Source organism: Mizuhopecten yessoensis, unplaced genomic scaffold (assembly GCF_002113885.1).
Source record: "Mizuhopecten yessoensis strain PY_sf001 unplaced genomic scaffold, ASM211388v2 scaffold6443, whole genome shotgun sequence".
In the NCBI taxonomy this organism is placed as follows: domain Eukaryota; kingdom Metazoa; phylum Mollusca; class Bivalvia; order Pectinida; family Pectinidae; genus Mizuhopecten; species Mizuhopecten yessoensis.
In genome coordinates this window covers 1,216,897-1,226,790 of record NW_018406552.1, presented here as the reverse complement: position 1 = coordinate 1,226,790, position 9,894 = coordinate 1,216,897, and the positions used below count along the sequence as shown (strand labels likewise).

The 9,894-nt window shown below is 37.4% G+C and overlaps 1 protein-coding gene across 2 annotated transcripts; it reads left to right on the top strand.

Moving 5' to 3' along the window:
* The first annotated feature begins 1,339 nt into the window (after positions 1-1,339).
* LOC110452183 (D(2) dopamine receptor B-like) lies at positions 1,340-9,562 on the top strand. Of its 2 annotated transcripts, none has more exons than XM_021500554.1 (2): positions 1,340-1,422; positions 6,941-9,562. In XM_021500554.1, the coding sequence occupies exon 2, from the start codon at positions 7,178-7,180 to the stop codon at positions 8,639-8,641; it is 1,464 nt and encodes a 487-aa protein (XP_021356229.1). In that variant the 5' UTR covers positions 1,340-1,422; positions 6,941-7,177; the 3' UTR covers positions 8,642-9,562. The 2 variants fall into 2 exon arrangements, with proteins under 2 accessions (XP_021356229.1, XP_021356228.1); XM_021500553.1 differs by having other exon boundaries at positions 1,346-1,981.
* Positions 9,563-9,894: the final 332 nt, after the last annotated feature.

The window sequence follows — 9,894 nt, the reverse complement described above, 5'->3', positions numbered from 1 at the left end:
GTAGTTCGTATATAATTGTTGTTAAGTTCGTATGTAGTTGTTGTGTAGTTCGTATATAGTTGTTGTGTAGTTCGTATTTAATTGTTGTTTAGTTCGTATATAGTTGTTGTTTTGTTCGTATGTAGTTGTTGTTTAGTTCGTATATAATTGTTGTGTAGTTCGTATATAATTGTTGTGTAGTTCGTATATAGCTGTTGTTTAGTTCGTATATAATTGTTGTTTAGTTCATATGTAGTTGTTATGTAGTTCTTATTCGTATATATTTTAGTTCGTTTATAGTTGTGTTGGGATAACTTGCCCACCGGGTGCATCTCTACTTCATTGTCAGGTATGAAAACCAAATTTAAATCCCATATAATAATTTAAAAGAGAGGAATAAATATGTATGTTTGAGGTACAGTAACATGATTGAAAAAATAGGGTAGGTCAGCCGGTATATTTCTTTTTATCCTATTTTTTTAGGGGCGGGGTGGAGGGTGCAAATTTAAGAAATTACAAAAACACCAAACATATATTATGTTCTTTTAGATAGTATTGTGGTATTAAATTTGGTTTTGATACCTGCTAACGAAGTAGAGGTAGTATGTTTCTTTGTTTGGTCGGTCATCGATCTGTTTGCATCCGATGGACAATTGATCCCAAAGCTAGATAAAATTATTAGGCTTGGAGATAAAAACTAGGGTCGGTCGGGGTATCTGTAACTCTGTAACATATGTTTTATTTTGTGTGTGTGAGAGGGAAGGGGGGGGGGGATGTTCTAGCACGTAGAGGACCACCCGTCCATTATCAGTGTGTTTCCTTATATATTTCACACTGTATTCTTCGTTTTTAGTATTTTGCATTGAGACAGATTACATAACCACGCCTATCTTGAAAACTACAGTGAGTATTGTATAACTCCAGCCAAGCAATGATGTGTGTTATCTTTTCAATGTTTTCTTTATATGCAGAAGTAGGCCACAAGCTTTATTTTGTCATCATTTTTTTCAGTGCCAGTGTCAAAAACTTGTGGTATTTCTTTAGAAAGTATTTTTTTATTTTTTTTTTGGTATTTACAAGAAATCTTATGAAATATGACGCCACTAAGATATTTTCATAAGAAAACATGTTTTCGTGTTAATATATATGTATGTTGCTATCATTCGTCACCTTGGCAGGCAAAGATAGAAGGATATACTCTATATATTGTTCATATTTGTGGATTGAAAATGTCCATTTGTAAACAATAAACCGCGTGTTGTAGTGTATCACGAACACACTCGGAAGTACAATCATCATCTGAAGTGTGTACAGAATGCATGCATGTATGTCACATTATATAAAATCGTCCCATTTGAGAGTCATTGCCTAATGAATGCAGTCGTTATCATCACTACATGTGGTTGAACTGTTTTCAGGGCGACGGTATCTTATGGAGCAGTGGTAATTTTTTATTTGACATTTATAGTATACATTGTAGGTCACAGAGTGTTTGATATGGGTCTGGAAGCATTAAAATAATGCGACCTTCGTAATCATCAAAATATTGCGTTCGTTAAGATTAAGCAGAGGCGTGAATTATTGTAAACTATTAACCTAACACAACCGGCGTTTTCGTCAGACCTTGAATGCAGAGGAGCTTATTTTTGTTTTCAATTTAGCATCACTGGTGCGTTTCAGTAGATTTTTTCTATGAAAAAAAACCTCATTTTTCTTCTTGGAGGGTTATACGTACATGTAATACGCATATGCCATGGGCGTTTTCGTTCGGGAAACTGACACTCGCTGGTAACAATTTTTTGTGACCTAGACGGCTGACATTTCCAGAATGAACTGGAGATAGGACACCGCTTTTACTCCTGTAATCATAGCCACTTAAAGTTGACATTTGATTTTTATTTAATGTTGATGTTGCGAATTGGCGATTTCTAGCTGTCATTTTGTTTGCAAACTGGATTATATTTGGAAGGGAAGAATAATTTAGAGAGCGTATGGACTTGAGGTAAGTAACTGCCTAAGCATTTTTAATTCACGAATTAATTTCGCATGACTGTCCCCATTAACTATAATATACATTGTACCCATATCGTATCTGTCAATGATGCCCGCAGAGTTTAGATATGTGCCAGTAAACGATGTTATAGCCGACACGAGCATTATAACCGGACGAGTAAAATGTAGCAGGGCGTATTATAGTATTCGAACCCGGAACCCTCAGTGCTTTCCACCTGGTCGATCTGGTCACCAAAAATCGGCCTTCCCAAGTCCGCGCCACCGTACAGACTAATATTTTCAGAATAGAACAACCTGGGCTGTGTTGTTCAAAAGATGATTAGCCTAATCAGTGATTAGCGAAAATTTTAATTTTTGTGTATTTTGAAGACACAAGCATTAAATTATTTACAAATATCCAGATAACAAATATTTAGTAGAATGAATTTACATGAAAAATTGTGAGATTTTACCGTGTATATATATTGAAAAAATTATTAAAGGCTGAACATTGTCGTTAAACTGTGATTAAGCTAAAATCTTTCAATTCCAGTTAAAATACTTTTATATGTTTTATACCTATGGAATGTACCTCCAAACGACGTCTATTAATCAGCTGTTTTCATTCTTCGGAACATATCACGTGGCCAATAAGGTCGCAGTTACAATGAATAGACAAAAAAATAGTATCTATATCAACTATGTAAAGCAGGTCTCTTAAAAATCAAAGAACCCTCGGGTTTATCGCAAAGTGATCACAGGATTAGGCCATGGATACAATTAATCGAGTTGTCAGGTTGTCAAAAACGGTTATCGTAGATACCTTCGTCAATTCGCCCTAATGTTGGTAATATGCGCGCGAATGTGGTGTTACTTTGCTGTGAGATATACGTTTTTGTTGTTCTTAAAATTGTCGACTAATATAAATGATTGTAACACAGCTGTATCGTTGAAGTGTTTATGGTGACAGATCCCTGCCATTGGTAAGTTTAAGTCGAGATAAATTCGATATCGACTTTGTTATCTTTATTCTATGTAAACTGTGCTGTTTATAAAATACATTCATGTTTATTAAACTAAAACTAATATTTTGTTTCGAGAATACCGCTATGAAGAGGAAAAACTATAGGGAACTACCCTGGAATACATACAGACAATATTGGATAAATTTCTCTTTGAGATTTGATTAATTTAACCCGATCGTGTAAATTCTGTATTTATACATGTACGAAACTTTGCCGTGTAAACTGAGCATGTTTGAAAGAACTACGCATACGCCATTTTTTCACATACAATGCACTTCATATTTGCTCTTATGAAGGCGCTTTGTTTTGTTTACATCGATAAAATTCCTAACAAATCATTCCTACCCAAATAAATGCCAGTTAACTTGTTCGTGTGCCCTTCGCTATGATAGTGTAACTAAATTGAGCAAGCTTTCGAGCTCCAGCACGTTCACCTAGCAACTTCCGGTATTATCACTTCACACCAACAGTTACCGGAAGTTACAAACTCGTTCGTGCGGAAATCTTACGTGAAGGTGAAGTTGAGATTTGCGTCATTGTATAATTTTCAGACGATCGTTGTAACATCTAACAGGGAAGCAACTTCAATCGTATCATCGAAATCCAAGGGTTTTGTCTTTGATAAGTATTTTCTCTTCCTCTTTTCCGTCCTCTCACATTAAACGTTGGTTCTCAGTTGTAAAATAGCAGCTACTGCGCTTAATGTTGTTATTCATTTCCTGTTTTGATAAACAAGGCAAATCACCCATTTGTGGTGTGGAGGGCTGGTAATCACTGTTGATTAATAGAAGAGGATCACGTCTTGAACTGGAAACTGGCTATGTTTCAAAAATATGAGTTGTTTAGAGCACATACGCTGACATGAATTTTACATAAAACATTATAGGCTGACATAGTTGAGAATTGATTAAGAGCAAAATATTGAATGTTTTTCGTCCGTCATCATGATGTTAGGAAATTACGTTTATACACACATAATAGAAACACAGAATTACGCCCATGCAGGGAGAAATATAATACGTTGTTATATGATATGGTTTCACTGGTTTCAAAATTTTATACGCAGGTGAAATTGCTGAACGTGTATACTTCTTTGAAGGCCTATACGTGAATCCTTAAATTAGAACACCAGAATGCATCTTCGACATATAAGGGTTCCGCTGTCGGAAACATATCTTCTTGGTATTCTTGGAAAAAATAACTGAACAATTGAATAATCACAGTTGATTATTCTTAAAACTGATACGGAAACACGCATATCCGTGACCTCTTTTTTACATGATAACAGAAATAGCACGGGTGCACAACGGTAAAATTGACCAGCTTTGATTATGTGATATTCAAAAGACATATATTACATTATGTATCCTTGCAACTGGCGAGTGTTCTTTATGTCTGGAACAAATGGAATGGCTAGCCGTTTGATTTCACAATGGTATTCCGAATGTGTAGATAAAATATTTCTTTTTCCCAGCCTTCACGGGTGTGTCTCCCGTTTTCGCCGGGAAAGATCAGCTTGTCACCCCCTAGGGGGAGATAGCCTCGTTCCGTTTAGCACGTGTTCAATTGTGACGTCATTAGAATGTGTCACCGGTAATTGTGACGTCATCAAAAGGGAATGACGATATTCATACCCCACATGTGTTTTTGTTTACACTACTGTCAGTGTAGTTGTGACTGAGAGAATAGGATGGGAGAAAAACAATGATCCCCTACCTTGAGGGTGTGACAGAGAAACCTCCAACCCTCGGGGTGATTAAAAAACATCACCCCTCGGGTTGGTGATTTCTCTATCACACACTCAAGGTAGGGGAAGATTCTATTAGTCTCCCTGTTGTTATTCTCTGCTTAACTTTCAGCATCAAGGGGAATGGCAACAACTGGTTCACCCGTTGTCAGTATAATGTGACCGGCGGAATGCTGTGCTGGGTACATTAGGCTTGGTATTTCAGTGAGATAACACTATAAAGTCGGCACCAGATCCGCGCTATCACAAGGAGGCAAACACGCCAACATACCCTGTCACCTGCATACACACACGCAAGCATGCGTTCACTACACACATGGAGGCACGTTCTTAATTGACCTTAGCTGTTAAGAAGGACGTTAAACAAAATTAAACCAAACCAAACCAAATATGTCTCCCCTGTCACAACAATTACATGACGTCACATAAACAATGCACTGATGCCATGTGAACAAAAGTAGATCACAGAAGATAACTATGATTTGTTGTAAATAATTAACTCAACGTTTGCAGCTCATTTAATTGCCACTTGTATTTGATGTGGTAGAAAAATAATCCTGTCTTTTTCTTCTGGGAATACCTCCTACGCGCACCATGACGTCAGAACGTTTGCCGCGAGGCAAGTCCGCCAAATGACGTCAGAACGTTTGTCGCTAGGCAAGTCCGCCAAATGACGTCGGAACGTTTGTCGCTAGGCAAGTCCGCCAAATAACGTCGGTTGGAATTGGTTCTGTTATATTGACAGTGTTTGATAAATTACTTTTGTACTTATCATACGAGATATCAACTGATATATATCACTGCATTATTTCCCTGCCACAGAGCACACCCATGTAGGATCCTATTCATTCACAGCAGATCTTGTATTTCGAAGATGTCTCGATGAAGATAATTAATGATAATCTAGGTTTGGTTTTATTGTGATTGATAATGTAACTAAATCAAAACAGACAAGGAAGATATACTACTGATTGAGTTAGAATATATGACCGTTTCCTGTTAATCAATTAAATACAGTAAATGTACATTTTCAGTGGTAGTCTTGTTTTAGCGCTTTTCGCTAAATCATGAATGCGACGGTTGAAATTCGTGTATAATATTCTCTATTGCATATTTTCGGGACGCACCAATTCATAAATGCGTTAGTCTATTTATATTCGATAATGCGCTATAATTTGAGTGTTTTAAAATAAGTACGTAATACCATACTCCTCTAATGTAGCTCTTGTACTATCACTCACAGGAAATGAACCTGACAGCCATTCACATAAGAGATAGAGAGTGTGTATGAGTACGAGTGGTTCTATAGTATATGAAGGGATAAAGTTATCGTTACAAAGTATAAACTATTTTGATGCATAATGATAAATGAGATTACAGTTGAGTAGATTTGTTATATCTTGCTTATTTTCTATTCAATATGATAAACATAATAATATATTGCCTTTCTGTCACATTACTAAATTTGTACGTATTTACTCATAAACAGTATTAATAGCCATACACTTTACACGCACATGGACTTTTGGTCAAAGTCTACTGTTACTCAACTTCGCGAGCCAAGGGTGTTCAATACGATACCTTCCTATTCTATTGAATAGGAGAGTATCGTATTGAACACCCTTGGCTCGAGAGTATCGTATTGAACACCCTGTGCTCGAGAGAATGTATTGAACAGCCTTGGCTCGAGAGTATCGTATTGAACACCCTTGGCTCGCGAAGTCTACTCTTACTGTACATATGATATACTGACACTGACTATGCTTCATTTAATTAGAAAATAATTGTACGTGTGTTGGATGTATGATTGTTAGTTGTTTGTGTATTGTGTTTGTGATGTCCTCCCCTGATCCTTTAATTAGTATTACTCTTTATAATTTTTCATTTCAAAGTATCCTTAAATTAATTATATATTCGATCATAATTTTGAGCCACTCCTGAAAAGAATGTATATAGGCTTGCCTTTTATGCAATCCAATTAACTATTACATCTGTCAATAAAATTTGTTGAAATGAAAAAAAAAAGGTGACAATGTAAGAATGCTAGGTAGATACTTCAGCGAACTCAAAGAACTAAGAAGTAACATCTATACTTTCGTTGATTGGTTATTTATGTTACGAATACTATCTATATCTTAATATAGATATCATTTGTAACATGTAACATTTCCTTTAATGTCACTGTTCTCTCTTTCAGAAAAAAATCGTCACGACAACAGGTAGTTCACAGTGGAAGGTATACGTCATCAAAACCACCGGTTACGCATCGAACGCAACAAGGCAAACTATACGTCTTCAAAATGACGGGAAACCATGAATGCTACTGAATTTGAAAAAAAGAGTGTGTCGTAACATCAGCGCCGATAATCAACACAGAACAAACAAAACATAAGTAAGGTGCTTGAAATAAGGGAAACAGCAAATATCTGTAACCATGGCGACACTTTCTGAAATAAATGCGGCCGAGGCTTTCCGTCAGTTTCCCCTGTCCGTATATTTGTCAGTATTGTCTCTAGTGGGACTTGTCGGAAACTCCATAGTATTATACATCTACACCAAAGTGTATACCAACTCAAACTCGCGTTCTTTCATCCGATTCCTGTCGACCGTTGACCTAATGACATGCGTAGTGGCAGTTCCGGTAGAGATCTTAACAGTTCTGAACCAGTACGAGTTCGACAACCCCGTCGCTTGTGTGATATCTCGGTTCGTAAACTCGGCCGGAACTGTATCAGCGTCCACAATATTAATACTGATAGCTATTGACAGATATCGTAAAATCTGCCAACCTCTTGAGTGGCAAATATCAAACAAAAGAGCGAAAATCTTAAGTGTGTGCTCGATGATATTTGGTGTTGTGTTTTCAATACCGAATATTTTTCTGTACGGTGTTCGAACCCGCGAAGTAGTGTTTGAGTCGTTTGTGTATAACGGTACTGAATGTTCCGTTAGCGACGCTTGGTCTGAATCTCGCTTTCCTCTCATCAATAACGTCGTCACATTGCTAATGTTTATCGTGTCGGCTGTGACACTGGTAACACTGTATTCCATCATCGGTAGAAATGTCCGATTCTTCGCAAGGCGTCAGGAACAACGGAAAAATTCGTCCGTTGTCTTGGACACGCATAGTGGTGCCAACACGGCAGTGAAGAGGCGAGTTTCTGAGATGAGGTCACAAGATGGTTTATCAGCGGATTCAGTTTGTGAGAATCCTAAACGCAGGTGTAGGAAGTTACCCATTCCAGAAGAAAATAATCAGACGCTTAATCAAAGTAAATCATCCGACCAGCTCGTTCAGACGCTTGACAGGGAGCAAACACTACATGAAATTATCGAATTAGAAACGGATCTGGAGCAGAAAAGTGATTCGTGTGATTCAAAGGACAATGCATATTATGAAGTGGAGACTGGGGAAACGATTGGAAGCGCGCCGATAATTCTTATAAATTGTTCGCCAAAAACGAAGGAAACTACTCCAAATATTAGAACTCTATCAGATTCAACTCACACTTCAATCTCAAAAATATCCTCCCTCAAAACCAAGGTCAGTAGCGTGCTTCCGTCCAACCACAGGCACATCTCTCGAGACACATCCCGACAAAATAAGAATCTCGCAAAAAGTACAACGTATTTAATGTTTATTATATCCATGGTCTTTATTTTGAATTTCGTGCCGTACCTGCTGCTTGTTATCCTAAGAGAACTTAAAGACGACTTTGTTGACAGCTTGCAAAACAATGATGCTGCCAGGACTGCCTATCGTTTCTTCCTGAGGTCCTACTTCGCTAACTGTGCCGTAAACCCGATCATTTACAGCATATTCGATAGAAGGTTTAGACAGGCTTGTAAACAAACACTGAGGTCTGTTATTTTAAAATGTTTTCCTGCTAAATGCTGAAAATTCTGTCAAACTTCCCTGTATCGAATTTGTTGGAACGGTAGCAATACATGGAGTTATAAATAGCAGTTAAAATAGCTTGTTTAAAACTCGATATTCCATATATTTAACATTTGTAAAAAAAAAAATCGGAATTCAATGCATAGCAGTAATTCATTCATTTAAAATAGTGTCATCAATTACCAAATGTTATCGGTGTAATCACGTGTGTGTGACTTACTTAAGTTTCCTAACTTATATTAATTGCTCTTGTTGGTCTGCCGTAGCTGTCAGTGCGCAGGGTGTCTTAATGAAAGAGGTAATTGAGAAAGCCCGGAGAAAGCCCACGCGGGTGGACAGGTGACCGAATACCTCTTCACGATCGGGGAGTTAAACCCCGGCCGTTTTGGTGAAGGGCGAGTTCGCTTTCCTCTACGCATTCGAACCACCCAAACTAATACCTTTTACTCTTGATACCAGTAACAGTTTTTAAGCTTGATGCAATCTTGTTTTGGTTTGACAGTTGTTGTCATCTGATGCCATTTGATGCCATTTGATGAGTTAAATTTACCTGTACTGTTTGCTTGGATACTTATTCTGACTGAGGTTTAAATATAGATGGGGTGTTTTTTTTATAGAAAAGACAAAAGCTAACTTGACACTAGCACACTTGTAAATTATGTAAATACTTATATGATGTCTCATAATCTGACTAGGGCTGGGCTGTACATCATTTATTCAAGGCTGCAGCTTTATTTTCAATGACTATTCAAACGAAATGTGTATATTATCTATGTCTTGTAAGAATGTAATTTGATGTGTGTCACTCTAATTAAAGCTTCATATTGCTTGAGAGTTAGAATGTTAGAGTGTTCGCTTTTCTAAGTAGGTTTATTGTATTGTATTTTGATATGACCAGTTAAATGCCGATTTTATTGTTCTTTATATNCCCCCCCCCCCCCCCCCCCCGAAAACAAAACAAAAACCACACACACAAACACACATTTTCACTTACCACAATCTACAGCACCCCATTGTAGATTTATATGGCGACAACACACCCACCCTTTAGAAGACGCCCAGGTCATAATCATCGCTAGAGATTTAGTCCACCATCCACAACTAATATATCTTGTAAATTTAGTACGTTTTCATTTCTCAAAATTCCCGGAGCAACGTTCTCTGCTTCTCTGGGATAGACCATGACAAAATCGACGGTGCGGTGTAAGCTTAGCTATTTGATTGGCTTTAGGTTAAAAAGAGGGACTGACCAA

What these genes read in the sequence shown, in the direction of transcription:
- LOC110452183 (XM_021500554.1), top strand. Translation starts at nt 7,178, where the DNA reads ATGGCGACACTTTCTGAAATAAATGCGGCCGAGGCTTTCCGTCAGTTT.